The 14,318-nt window shown below is 37.8% G+C and overlaps 1 protein-coding gene across 1 annotated transcript; it reads left to right on the top strand.

The window, feature by feature from the left end:
* Nucleotides 1-2,481: 2,481 nt before the first annotated feature.
* Nucleotides 2,482-13,660, top strand: LOC127630219 (myosin heavy chain, fast skeletal muscle-like). Its single transcript, XM_052107703.1, has 41 exons — nucleotides 2,482-2,520; nucleotides 2,736-2,766; nucleotides 3,232-3,450; nucleotides 3,547-3,690; nucleotides 3,766-3,922; nucleotides 4,022-4,049; nucleotides 4,154-4,268; nucleotides 4,506-4,598; nucleotides 4,694-4,757; nucleotides 4,846-4,944; nucleotides 5,054-5,157; nucleotides 5,238-5,376; nucleotides 5,513-5,631; nucleotides 5,758-5,907; nucleotides 6,010-6,180; nucleotides 6,273-6,573; nucleotides 6,672-6,736; nucleotides 6,820-6,907; nucleotides 6,986-7,103; nucleotides 7,190-7,313; nucleotides 7,403-7,539; nucleotides 8,224-8,479; nucleotides 8,573-8,815; nucleotides 8,933-9,109; nucleotides 9,190-9,335; nucleotides 9,440-9,530; nucleotides 9,623-10,012; nucleotides 10,089-10,215; nucleotides 10,367-10,485; nucleotides 10,561-10,757; nucleotides 10,843-11,026; nucleotides 11,124-11,289; nucleotides 11,411-11,535; nucleotides 11,662-11,970; nucleotides 12,083-12,286; nucleotides 12,384-12,509; nucleotides 12,604-12,774; nucleotides 12,920-13,024; nucleotides 13,102-13,197; nucleotides 13,279-13,410; nucleotides 13,572-13,660. Exons 3-41 carry the CDS (start codon nucleotides 3,244-3,246, stop codon nucleotides 13,590-13,592), a joined length of 5,808 nt encoding a protein of 1,935 aa, XP_051963663.1. The 5' UTR covers nucleotides 2,482-2,520; nucleotides 2,736-2,766; nucleotides 3,232-3,243; the 3' UTR covers nucleotides 13,593-13,660.
* The last annotated feature ends 658 nt before the right edge of the window (nucleotides 13,661-14,318 follow it).

The following is a 14,318-nucleotide window of genomic DNA, read 5'->3' as shown; positions in this document are numbered from 1 at the left end:
GTCCTGCAAGAAACACTGAAGAAAAAGTGAGACGTGGTGTAAATGCATTCGTCCAGCATGTGTTTACATAGGAAAACAATGGGAAAAAAGAACAGATGTGCGCAAAAACTTGTTTGGTGTAAAAGGCCCCTAACTCGTATTTGTGAGTGACAGCGTGTGCGTGAAACATGTTCGGTAAGCCTATTTGTTTTTTCATTCATACAAACCCGAAGTCCTACTTGAAAAACTGACCCAAACCTGGTCCGAAACATGTTGCGCCCATGTCAGGTTGCAGACCACTAACAGTGATGCAGATAATTCATATTTATAGGGGATTATTTAGAAGCCATGATGGACAGAGGCCAATGGGCACATTTGTCCAGGACACAAGGGTTACACTCCTCCTCTTTTCGAGAAATGCCATAGGATTTTTGGCACCACCCAATAGTGTAGTCGGATATTCGCCGTATGCCCACCTATCTATCAAAGGATTTTCCATATGCCCACCTAAAATTTGTTATGATATCGCTAGAACACAGAGGAGACTTTTGACCCATAACTTTTAATTATGCTGAGGTAATGAGTGACTCCAGCCAGGTCTCCTAAGCAACCAAATTGGCCCGGTTGCTAGGGAGGGTAGAGTCACATGGGGTAACCTCCTCATGGTTGTGTTTAGTGGTTCTTGCTCTCAATGGGGCACGTGGGTAAGTTGTGCATGGATCGCGGAGAGTTACATGAGCCTCCACATGCAGAGTCTCCATAGTGTCATGGACAACGAGCCACGTGATAAGATGTGCTTGATTTGTAAAAATTTACTTGTTCATTGAACTGTTGTATATAAGCAATATCACCCGCAGTCGTGCTATATGGTCCTAAATCAGCACTGCTGAGATTACCTAAGGCACTCGGCATTGTGCCTGCGGCAAAATCACAGCTGATGTAAGGCCATATCGCACTCATGCTCGTGTGATATTGCTTAAATATATATATATATATATATATATATATATATATATATATATATATATATATATATATATATATATATATATATAAAATTGTCTTATTGTGTATTCTATATATAATTTATTTTCTATTCAATTTTTATTTATTTATTATTATTATTGTTATTTTTTATTCAATTTTTATATTTTTTTTATTATTATCTATGTCTTGTTGCAGTTTTGTATTGTTGTGCACTGGAAGCACCTGTCACCATGACAAACACTTGTATGTGTATGCATACTTGGCAATAAAGCTTATTCTTATTCTGATTCTGATTCTCAGTTATACATATACAATGCTTAACAGTTTACTGTGTATAAGTTTATGTATTCGTTTATTAGAGTAAGTATAATGCATTTTTACTGTTGAAAGAACAGTTAATCAAACCTATTTATTTAAATAGATATTTAATATCAAGCTTTAGTAGTGAATTCTACACCTTGCCAGCAAGAAACTGTCTATCACAATGCATGTCAGAGTAAAACAGAATATGATTACAACGAACCACAAATTGTTAATATTATTTGTTTATGTATTGAAAAATATAATTTTCTTAATCTATATTAATGTAAATATATGACTTTTTGAGACCAGGTGTAGTATTACATTTTAAAAAAAAATTTGCATGACCAACTTTTCACCTTGCTCTAGTGTGAGCTGGGAGAGGGAGAAAAACAGGGTGAAAGAACACAAACAAGAAAAGAAGGGTAACAAAAACCCTTTATATCACTGACATCAACCCAACTTTACACATTTCTCAAATTTCTTAACAATTATAATAATTGAGGTAAGTTTTGTTAGTCATTGACTGTTTTGTAAACAAATGACTAAGCAAAACGATTAATGAAGAAAAAACCTCAACCGCATATTTTATCGAATGCACAGTTTAATCAATAATTGTGAATAAAACGATTTTAGCGTTTACACACGACAGTGTTGACAAGCCAAATGGATAATTTCTCCATGAACTCACAGCGAGTCAGCATGTGTGATCATGATTCAACTCCCACCCCCTGTGGCAAAATGCCCTGTTATAACACATCAGCATGCCATTTCGTAAATAGAAATGCTATAAAACAAATATACAGTGGTCAGCTTGTCATTAATTTAACTCCGTATGTATCTGTTTTGATGAAAGATATGTTTGTTATGAAAAATAGGAGAATCATACAGAGTATTCGTAATGTTTTACATAATTTTGTTATTCAAATTAAAATTAAAATGTGCATACAATCCGTGGTATTCCCTTATAAATATGTTATAAGACCCATAAAAAAATTTAACATTCCACTGAATATGATGCTACCTGATATCTCTATTACATTTGATACAACTTCTTTATTGCTTATTTCTGGAACTGGTTTCTAATAAGGCTCTACATCCATTCTTAACTTTAAATGGACAGCTTCTACACACAGTAATTAAAACTTGAATGTCTGTCCATATTTAGTATCTGCTTAGTGTGCAAGTAAATCTTAATATAAGAGAGGTCAGTATGATCAGCCCATTAGAAGACTGAAGGAGCTCCAACTGGTGGTAAGTTGATTTGCATGGATGTTGGCATACACTTGGCAAGATTTATGGTAATCACTTCAAACCTGCAGGAGAAGCAAAATGGGATAAACTAATAATACATCTAGGATCCTGTTTAGTTTGTAATGAAGCAGTATCGATTTAAAAAAAAAAATGCTCTGTTTTTACAAAATTCATCATTTGGGCAATCATGGATGTTTAACTGTTTAATTTTGCAGGAAATTTAATCTGGTCTCAAAAAGAGGGAAGGTAGGTGGATGTCCCTACTTTAATGTAATGAGTGTTGGATTAGTTGGTGTATTGACATCTGTGTTTATGTTTATGTAGATTATTCTATGTCAAGTGAGTCTTTGTTTTTTATACATTTTGTGTTGTTTGCTCAGAAAATGTTGTCACACACATGGAAAAATATAACTATATTTGTGCTTTGTAGATAATTTCATACATTTTTTGGGGCATTAGATAGAGTACAGAGATAGAACATCTTGATTGCAGAGTTTATCAGAAATGTATCATTGCTATCAGACTTGTTTTGAATCTAAATATAATTTGTTTAATTTATTGTTAATTTAGTATAGTTTTTAAGATGAAAATATAGGTACAAAATTGCAAATCACTTTGTTAATATTGTGCTTGGTTTAATGGTGTAATGTTGCATTTTTTTATGTTATTATTTCCACACAATACAATACAATTTCCCTTTACGTTTTCCAGTAAGCCGGCACCATGAGTACGGACGCGGAGATGGCCGTTTATGGCAAGGCTGCCATATATCTACGCAAGCCTGAGAAGGAGAGAATTGAGGCTCAGAGCAAGCCCTTTGATGCTAAGTCTGCTTGCTATGTGGTTGATACCAAAGAGTTGTATGTCAAAGGAACAATCAAGAGCAAAGATGGTGGCAAAGTCACCGTTATTGTGCTTGACACTAAGGAGGTACATTTAACCTATTGCATGTAAACAAGATGCTCAATACATTACTCATTGCCATTTTCACTGTTAAATCTAATATATGCTGGATGACATTTATAGGAGAGAGTTGCTAAGGAGGATGATGTCTTCCCAATGAATCCTCCCAAGTATGACAAGATTGAGGACATGGCCATGATGACCCATCTCAACGAAGCCTCTGTGCTGTATAACCTCAAAGAGCGTTATGCAGCATGGATGATCTACGTAAGTTAAAAAGTCAACAAAAAAACCCTTTTAAGATAATTTTGACTGTGATGCTGTAATCTGACCTCATTTCAGACCTACTCTGGACTGTTCTGCGCTACTGTGAACCCCTACAAAATGCTCCCAGTGTATGATGCAGAAGTGGTGACTGCCTACAGAGGCAAAAAGCGTATGGAGGCCCCACCCCACATCTTCTCTGTCTCTGACAATGCCTATCAGTTCATGCAAACTGGTAAAATCTAAATTTTTTACAAATTATTTAGATTTGTGTAATTCTGCATTTTTGTTTTTATAAAACAACTATTAAAAATTATTACCTTTGAATTTACAGACAGAGAGAACCAGTCTGTCCTGATTACGTATGTATCTACTGTTATAAGATGTAAAGAACAGTTATATTTTCTTCTCATGGAAAATTGCACATGTCTGATCATCTTCTGTCTTATAATCTCTCATAAACCAGTGGAGAATCTGGTGCTGGAAAGACTGTGAACACCAAACGTGTCATTCAGTACTTTGCCACAGTTGCAGTAGCGGGTGGTGACAAGAAGAAAGAGCAAGTTCCCGGCAAAATGAAGGTATAAAACTATGTTTATATCTATGTATGTAAAAAATACTAAATAATTATTAATAATTGCAGTTGTCTTACATAATATATGACCATTATATTGAAAATTGCCAGCTGAATTAGTAAAAAAACGGCACCTTTTGTAAAATATTTGTACCAATATCATTTGTAAAACACAAATAAATAAAAATCCTGACTAATTTAGACATGAAGGGTACAATACATTAAAACACTTCACACGATACAGGGATCTCTTGAAGACCAGATCATTGCCGCCAACCCTCTGCTTGAGGCTTATGGTAATGCCAAGACTGTGAGAAATGACAACTCTTCTCGTTTTGTAAGTACACTGTTTTTATTTATACAGAGCCCAGGGTCCGTTTTGCTGAATTTTTCTGTTGCACTGTGACAACAATGTTATTTTGTTTTTAACAGGGTAAATTCATCAGAATTCACTTTGGCTCAACTGGAAAACTGGCACGTGCTGATATTGAGACATGTAGGTGGACGTGCTTTTAATTTATCAATCTGTATATATCTCTGTCTATCACTCTTCAGAACATGACTTTCTTACATTCTCTCAACAGATCTACTGGAGAAGTCTAGAGTGACATTCCAACTTTCTGATGAGAGAGGCTACCACATCTTCTACCAGATGATGACCAACCATAAACCTGAGCTGGTTGGTAGGTGGACACATTTCATTTAAAGCCATTGTTTTTATGAAAAATAATATTGTTAAATACTTATAATATTGTTAAATACTTTTTCATAAATGCTCTGTGTATTTTACAGAAATGACACTCATTACCACCAACCCCTATGACTTCCCCATGTGCAGTCAGGGTCATATCACTGTGGCAAGCATTGATGATAAAGAGGAGCTGGTTGCAACTGATGTGAGTAATTGCTAATACGATTATTGACATACAGTATTCCATGTAAATATGGCAGATCTAACTGCTTTTTTTATTTCCAGACTGCTATTGACATTCTGGGCTTTACTAATGAGGAGAAGATGGGCATCTACAAGTTTACTGGAGCTGTTCTGCATCATGGTAACATGAAGTTCAAGCAGAAGCAGCGTGAGGAGCAGGCTGAGCCTGATGGCAATGAGGGTGAGAATAAATTGATTAATGTGTAATCCCATTTAAGAATGGTTTGATTGAAAGATAATTTTCTATTTGCAAATCCGAAAGAGTAGTTACTAGTTTTCAGGGCAAATCATTTAAAATGTTGAACTAAAAATTGCAGAGGCTGACAAAGTCGCCTACCTTCTGGGCTTGAACTCTGCTGATATGCTGAAGGCTTTGTGCTACCCCAGAGTGAAGGTCGGAAATGAGTATGTGACCAAAGGTCAAACAGTGCCACAGGTATGTAGTAACATACAGTATATCCAGCTAAGTATGTGTTAGACCTAAAAATGATGAGTAAATCTGACTATTATTGCAAAAGCAGAAGGATGTTGGAATAAAAATGACACTGTATTTTATCCACAGGTGTACAACTCTGTTAGTGCTTTAGCCAAATCTATCTATGAGAGGATGTTCTTGTGGATGGTCATTCGTATCAATCAGATGTTGGACACAAAACAGTCCAGTCAGTTTTACATTGGTGTGCTGGATATTGCTGGCTTTGAGATCTTTGATGTAAGAATTATTATTTTATCCAATTTAATGAAAGTTGAAATTCAGTCAAATTCAGTGTTCAGTAAATGTCTCTCTCTCTCTCTCTCAACCCCCCATCCCTAGTATAACAGCATGGAGCAGCTATGCATCAATTTCACCAATGAAAAACTGCAACAGTTCTTCAACCACCACATGTTTGTGCTGGAACAAGAGGAGTACAAGAAGGAGGGCATTGTTTGGGCATTCATTGACTTCGGCATGGACTTGGCTTCTTGCATTGAGCTCATTGAGAAGGTTGTACTAGCTATTGTTTTTTACTATTTTTATAATTTACATTTCTTAAAATGTGAAACATTTAGTAATACTCCTCTTTCATTTACAAATAGCCCATGGGTGTCTTCTCCATTCTTGAAGAGGAGTGCATGTTCCCCAAGGCTTCAGACGCTTCCTTCAAAAACAAGCTGTTTGATCAGCACCTTGGCAAAAACCAAGCCTTCCAGAAACCAAAGCCTGTCAAAGGCAAACCTGAGGCCCACTTCTCTTTGGTTCACTATGCTGGAACTGTGGACTACAACGTCACTGGCTGGTTGGACAAGAACAAGGATCCACTGAATGAGTCTGTTTTACAGTTGTACCAGAAATCTTCTGTCAAACTTCTGGCTACTCTCTACCCACCTGTTGTTGAGGGTAATTTTATTCATTACAAGTTCATATTACAAATAGAGAATTATTTAATTAGCTAATTTGAATTGACAATTTGGCTTATAATTGTAATGTTTGTAAAGACCCTACCAAGAAGGGAGGCAAGAAGAAGGGTGGCTCCATGCAGACTGTGTCCTCCCAGTTCAGGGTATGTACAAAGGATTTGAATCTGATATAAAGACAATACTGCTGTATTTGAAAAGAGATAGAACTCCTTTTTATCTTCCACAGGAGAACTTGGGGAAGCTTATGACCAACTTGAGGAGCACTCATCCTCACTTTGTGCGTTGTCTAATTCCCAATGAGTCCAAGACTCCAGGTGAAGTAAAGAAGGACTTTCAGATTTTTTAATGTGAATTGTTTATATTCAAAGCTCTTGATATAACCTGTTTTATAGGTCTCATGGAGAACTTCCTGGTTATCCACCAGCTGAGGTGTAACGGTGTACTGGAGGGTATAAGAATTTGCAGAAAGGGCTTCCCAAGCAGAATCCTCTATGGTGACTTCAAACAGAGGTAAATAGGACTGCATGAAAATACTATTTCCTGTTGGAGGGTTCTCAATATAAAAATAAGAAGCATTAAAAAAAAATCTTTCACAGATACAAGGTGCTGAATGCCGGTGTAATCCCTGAGGGACAGTTTATGGACAACAAGAAGGCCTCTGAGAAACTCCTGGGATCCATTGATATTGATCATGAAGAGTATAGATTTGGGCACACAAAGGTTCATATTCTGCATTATAACAATTCAAAGATTCAATAACCATGCTGTATGTTATTTAACAAACTCTGCATTTTTGTACATGAACTCAGGTGTTCTTCAAAGCTGGTCTTCTGGGTGTTCTTGAGGAGATGCGTGATGAGAAACTGGCTGTTCTGGTCACAATGACTCAGGCTCTCTGCCGTGGTTACCTGATGAGGAGGGAGTATGTGAAGATGACGGAGAGGAGGTGAGTTATGTAAGAGATAATGTGTGGTCATCTGGTCATTATCACAAAATAAACCAGACAGGGGAATCAGGACCTGAGCGCAAAGCGGTGTGGTCTTATTTCACCCGAAGGGGGTTATTTTGTGACAATCACCGACTTACTGTATATTATCCTGCTTAATACACAGCTACTTACCACCAAATAAATAAATAAATGTAAATAAAATATAGATTTGCATTGAAATTATGTTAGAATATTAAGAATGAAATTGCTGAACAGCTAAAATCAACCTCTGGTTTTGAGTTCTGTTGGTGTTTATTTTGAGAAAATAACTGTCTGACTGCTCATTATACAGCTAATTACAACACTTATTACAAAATAAATAAATAATTGTACATTAAACATTGAATTAAGTTGAAATTATTTTATAAGCTTACTTGTAGAGATCGCTGAGTGATACGAAAAGTAGCCAATAACGTTAGAGCGACAGCAGTAGAAATGCCCACTTGTGACTTACAGTACAATGACTAGCATCAAGCGATAAAGTCGCTGCCTGTGAATTGGGCTTTAATACATGGATGTGCAATTGTTTCTGAGAAATATTAGTCTGATAGATCATGCCATTGGCCAATCATAATTAAGTATTTCAGAGAGCCATGTTATACTTAATGATATTTGTGACATTTAATCACCAATTATTCACAGGGAGTCCATTTACACCATTCAATACAACATCCGCTCATTCATGAATGTCAAACACTGGCCATGGATGAAGGTTTACTACAAGATTAAGCCTCTGCTGAAGAGTGCTGAGACTGAGAAGGAGCTGTCAAACATGAAAGAGGATTTTACAAAATGCAAAGAAAATCTTGCCAAGGCTGAAGCCAAAAAGAAGGAGCTTGAGGAGAAGATGGTTTCACTGCTGCAAGAGAAGAATGATCTGCAGCTTCAAATAGCCTCTGTGAGTATGCACTAATTAATTTACTGAAATTTGGTTCCATTTAAAATTATGCAAATTTTTGACCATAATATGTAAAATACTTTTTCCTGTCAGGAAGGTGAGAATCTCTCAGATGCCGAGGAGAGGTGTGAGGGTCTGATCAAGAACAAAATCCAGCTTGAAGCTAAACTCAAAGAGACAACTGAGAGACTGGAGGATGAGGAGGAAATCAATGCTGAACTCACAGCCAAGAAGAGGAAACTGGAGGATGAGTGCTCTGAGCTGAAGAAGGACATTGATGACCTAGAGCTTACCTTGGCTAAAGTGGAAAAGGAGAAACATGCCACTGAAAATAAGGTTTGAGTTTTATTTGGTTTAATAGAGTATATTATTTCATTTCTAATGTTACCTAATATTTTTTTAAGAAAATTAATTAGGACAGAAGGAAGTAATTTAGTATCCAACATCACACAGGTCAAGAACCTGACCGAGGAAATGGCAGGACAGGATGAGAGCCTTGCCAAGCTTACAAAGGAGAAGAAAGCCCTCCAAGAGGCACATCAGCAGACTCTGGATGATCTCCAGGCAGAGGAGGACAAAGTCAACACCCTGACCAAAGCTAAGACAAAACTTGAGCAACAAGTTGATGATGTGAGTTACTGTTTCAACATGTCCTTAATTAATTTAATATATATTTTTGCTTTGAACATTTATATATTGTTTTCCCATAGCTTGAGGGTTCCCTTGAACAAGAGAAAAAGTTGCGCATGGATCTTGAGAGAGCCAAGAGAAAGCTTGAAGGAGACTTGAAACTGGCCCTTGAGACCACTATGGACCTGGAAAATGACAAGCAGCAATCAGATGAGAAACTTAAGAAGTATTTTAAAACATCAAATTATTAGAATTTATATTGCTATGTTTGTGTTATTTTGTTTATGTATGTTATTGTTATACACACAAGTTATTGTTGAACTCCCACAGGAAAGACTTTGAAACAAGCCAGCTCCTGAGCAAGATTGAGGATGAGCAATCTCTTGGAGCTCAACTCCAGAAGAAGATCAAGGAGCTTCAAGTATTTTACATTTTTTGGTATTTTTTATTGTTACATTGTTATTTGTTTAAAAAAATCAAGATCAGAAATGAATTAATTACTTGCCCCTGTAGGCTCGCATTGAAGAACTGGAGGAAGAGATTGAGGCTGAACGTGCTGCTCGTGCAAAGGTGGAGAAGCAGAGAGCTGATCTTTCCAGGGAACTTGAGGAGATCAGTGAGAGGCTTGAGGAGGCTGGAGGAGCAACGTCTGCTCAGATTGAGATGAATAAGAAGCGTGAGGCTGAATTTCAGAAGCTACGTCGTGATCTTGAAGAGGCCACCCTCCAGCATGAAGCCACTGCTGCTGCCCTCCGCAAGAAGCAGGCCGACAGTGTGGCTGAGCTGGGAGAGCAAGTCGACAACCTCCAGCGCATCAAGCAGAAGCTTGAGAAGGAGAAGAGTGAATACAAAATGGAGATTGATGATCTCTCTAGCAACATGGAGGCCATTGCCAAAGCAAAGGTTGAGAATTGTGTTTCGAAAGAAATTAATCAAATGTGTAGGATTTTTTGAATATCTAATGACTTTGTATTTGCAGTCCAATCTTGAGAAGATGTGCCGCACACTTGAGGACCAACTCAGTGAAATTAAGTCCAAGAGCGATGAGAATCTTCGCCAGTTAAATGACCTCAGTGCTCAAAGAGCAAGACTTCAAACTGAAAATGGTAAGAGTTGAAAATTATGATCAAATTATTTGTATGTTGAGAATTATTAAGTATATAGTGTATTAAAATATTTCTGCATTGAATTTATGACTCTAACTTAGGCTTATTAGAAACAAGCATACTGATTACTAAAATACTTTCTCACCAACAGGTGAGTTTGGCCGTCAGTTAGAAGAGAAGGAGGCTCTAGTTGCTCAGCTCACCAGAGGAAAACAAGCTTTCACTCAACAAACTGAGGAGCTTAAGAGACATATTGAAGAGGAAGTTAAGGTATTACAGCAAAATTATTGTGACCACATATTTGCCTGTGCAGAGTAAAGCTAATAGTATGACTTTGCATCCTAGGCCAAGAATGCTCTGGCCCATGCTGTGCAGTCAGCCCGTCATGACTGTGACCTGCTCCGTGAGCAGTTTGAGGAAGAGCAGGAGGCAAAGGCTGAGCTGCAGCGGGGAATGTCTAAGGCCAACAGTGAGGTTGCTCAGTGGAGAACCAAATATGAAACTGATGCCATCCAGCGCACAGAGGAGCTAGAAGAGTCCAAGTATGAACATCAGAGGAGCTGATAAACACTTGTTAATATGTGAAAATGTTTGCATCATAGATTAATGCTGACAAATTCATAACAGGAAGAAGCTGGCTCAGCGTCTGCAAGAGGCAGAGGAACAAATTGAGGCAGTGAACTCCAAATGTGCCTCTCTGGAGAAGACCAAACAGAGACTCCAGGGTGAAGTGGAGGACCTCATGATTGATGTGGAGAGAGCCAATGGCTTGGCTGCCAACCTTGACAAGAAGCAGAGGAACTTTGACAAGGTAAACAATTTGACTACTTCTGTGATATGCTAATTCCTCTCACATCTCAAATTAAGTAATAATATTATTAGTGGAGCCTGAAATTTCTCTACCCAAGGTCCTGGCAGAATGGAAGCAGAAGTATGAGGAAGGTCAGGCAGAGCTGGAAGGTGCCCAGAAAGAGGCACGCTCACTCAGCACTGAACTGTTCAAGATGAAGAACTCCTATGAGGAGAGTCTGGATCAGCTGGACACTCTCAAGAGAGAAAACAAGAACCTACAGCGTAAGACAACATTTGTTGAATTATTTATTAACTTCAACACTCTTAGTGTTAAATCAGTATTGGGAATTGAATGTGTATACTGTTTATAATATACTGATACTATTTTCTTTCTCTTATGTAGAGGAGATCTCGGATCTGACAGAGCAGATAGGTGAGACTGGTAAAAGCATTCATGAGCTGGAAAAGGCCAAGAAGGCTGTTGAGACTGAGAAGTCTGAGATTCAGACCGCCTTGGAGGAGGCTGAAGTGAGTATCTGAAGATAATTGTATTGAAGATTAATATGTATTATTTTGTTGTAAAAAACAATTAGCACTATCCTGTCCTGATTGTTTTCATTATAAAATTCAAAAAATATTTTTCACCTTTCATAGGGCACCCTGGAGCATGAGGAATCTAAGATCCTTCGTGTCCAACTTGAGCTAAACCAGGTCAAGAGTGAGATTGACAGGAAGCTTGCAGAGAAGGATGAGGAGATGGAACAGATCAAGAGGAACAGCCAGAGAGTCATTGAGTCCATGCAGAGCACTCTTGACTCTGAGGTCAGGAGCAGGAATGATGCCCTGAGAATCAAGAAAAAGATGGAGGGAGATCTTAATGAGATGGAGATTCAGCTGAGCCATTCCAATCGCCAGGCTGCTGAGGCCCAGAAACAGCTGAGGAATGTTCAGGGACAACTCAAGGTATGTGACATCTCTCTGGCTTTCAGTTTGTATAAGTGTGTAAATGAGTATGCTACACAAAAATGAAAAGTAAAAAACTAATCAGGGAGCCCTCAAAAAAATGTATGTACAGGATGCCCAACTGCACCTTGATGATGCCCTGAGAGGACAGGAAGACATGAAGGAGCAGGTGGCCATGGTGGAGCGCAGAAACACTCTGATGCAGGCTGAGATTGAGGAGCTGAGAGCTGCTCTGGAGCAGACAGAGAGAGGCCGCAAAGTGGCTGAACAAGAGCTGGTGGATGTCAGTGAGCGTGTTGGACTGCTGCACTCTCAGGTAAAAGCATATAGTTGCTGGTGTTTTTGAAGAGTTAAATTATGGTAATTGAAAGTGTTGTTAAAAAATAAATTGAATTATCTTATCCATTTTGTAGAACACAAGTCTAATGAACACCAAGAAGAAGCTTGAAGCTGACCTTGTTCAAATCCAGAGTGAAGTTGATGACACTGTACAGGAAGCCAGAAACGCAGAAGAGAAGGCCAAGAAGGCCATCACTGATGTGAGTAACTGAAAATTCAAGGAGCTTCTTAAGAATCTGCACACTTAAATATTTAGACCTAATGCAAATTTGTGGAATTTGTGATTTCCAAAAGGCTGCAATGATGGCAGAAGAGCTCAAAAAGGAGCAGGACACCAGTGCTCACCTTGAGAGGATGAAGAAAAATCTGGAAGTCACAGTGAAGGACCTGCAACACCGTCTGGATGAGGCTGAGAATCTGGCCATGAAGGGAGGAAAGAAACAACTCCAGAAACTGGAGTCAAGAGTACGCTTGCCTTTATTTCAGTGTTCATTATCTTGATATGGGTGCTGTGTAGTGTATGTCATACTACAATACTGCTTACTTTGTGTTTGATAGTGTAAACCTATTTTTTTTGAGTGAAATGAGTTTAATAATATCTATAATTAAGGTCCGTGAGCTTGAGACTGAAGTTGAGGCAGAACAGAGACGTGGAATTGATGCTGTTAAAGGTGTTCGCAAATATGAGAGGAGAGTGAAGGAGCTCACCTACCAGGTAAATAAAATTTAATACAATTTCAGACAACATTTTTCTTATTATATTCTTGTTTAATGTATGTTTATTACCTGCAGACTGAGGAGGATAAGAAGAACATCAGCAGACTGCAAGATCTGGTTGACAAGCTTCAGCTGAAGGTCAAGGCTTACAAGAGGCAGGCTGAAGAAGCTGTGAGTATCTAATTTGAAAAACGATAAATGCCACATTTCACATTGTTTGTGCCTTGTATACCTATATATTTGACGTTGCAGGATGAACAAGCCAACACTCATCTGTCCAAATTGAGGAAGTCACAGCATGAGCTGGAGGAGGCTGAGGAGCGCGCTGACATTGCTGAATCTCAGGTCAACAAGCTCAGAGTCAAGAGCCGTGATGCTGGAAAGGTAATTTGTATGATGTATCAGTTCTAATACTTACTAAAAGATTTTCTTTCTAAGATATTTTAAACCATACTTGCCACTGCTTTAATGCTTTAGTTTAATATCTAAATTTTAACTTAAAATGTATACTAATTATGTATTTGTTCAATTTCTAATTTTTCCAGGTTAAAGAGGTAGCTGAGTGAAAACCTTTCAAAAAGTCTTCGAAAATGTCAAATTAATACAAAATAAAACTTTTACTTTTGGACCTCCATTTCTCTTGATTGATTTGTTGCTGAACACCTAACACAACAATTTTCTAGTACACAAAATATGAACTTTTATATGACATGAACAAAGATCTCAATATGTCACTAAATATTATTATTGCAGATTTATATTTTTCACTTTAAGAGGTAGCAACTTAATCAAATCATCAAATTTCCAGTAATACTCAAAGATAGTCGATAGAGTGCATAGTTTGAAAGGTTATAGTGGTTGTGAGGGGCGGGAAACAATACCAAAATGCATTCCACATTAAGTACAACGTATCTTCTGCTTGTGAATGACTGCAGATAATGGTATTTTTACAGACAGTGCTGGGTAAGGAAAAGTTTCATATCTTCTGCGTGCAGAAAATTAAAAACATCAAAACTGAGCCAAAATGTTTGTCCTTGATGGCTGATCACTTTGATGTGACCATTTTGGGTCACGGTCGTAGCGCCACTAACTGGCGGAAGGAAGTGTGTCACTTTTAACAGACGCTGAAAAATCCCTATAATTTTAGCCTGAATTGCTTAAAAATTTATAGATTAATTTCAAGGCATTGCACATTTTAAATTATTGAAGAGTTTCTTGATATCATAAATACTGTCACAGTGGCGATTCATTAAATGTCATCATCCTTTTTAAATGTTTTGAGGTATTTGGAA

Source organism: Xyrauchen texanus, chromosome 3, assembly GCF_025860055.1.
Source record: "Xyrauchen texanus isolate HMW12.3.18 chromosome 3, RBS_HiC_50CHRs, whole genome shotgun sequence".
In the NCBI taxonomy this organism is placed as follows: domain Eukaryota; kingdom Metazoa; phylum Chordata; class Actinopteri; order Cypriniformes; family Catostomidae; genus Xyrauchen; species Xyrauchen texanus.
This window is presented reverse-complemented; position numbering and strand designations above follow the sequence as displayed.

What these genes read in the sequence shown, in the direction of transcription:
- LOC127630219 (XM_052107703.1), top strand. Translation starts at nt 3,244, where the DNA reads ATGAGTACGGACGCGGAGATGGCCGTTTATGGCAAGGCTGCCATATAT. An exon ending in AGGAGCTGGTTGCAACTGAT is followed by an intron (nt 5,158 to 5,237) that starts GTGAGTAATTGC and finishes TTTTATTTCCAG; the next exon opens with ACTGCTATTGACATTCTGGG. An exon ending in CTACCCACCTGTTGTTGAGG is followed by an intron (nt 6,574 to 6,671) that starts GTAATTTTATTC and finishes ATGTTTGTAAAG; the next exon opens with ACCCTACCAAGAAGGGAGGC.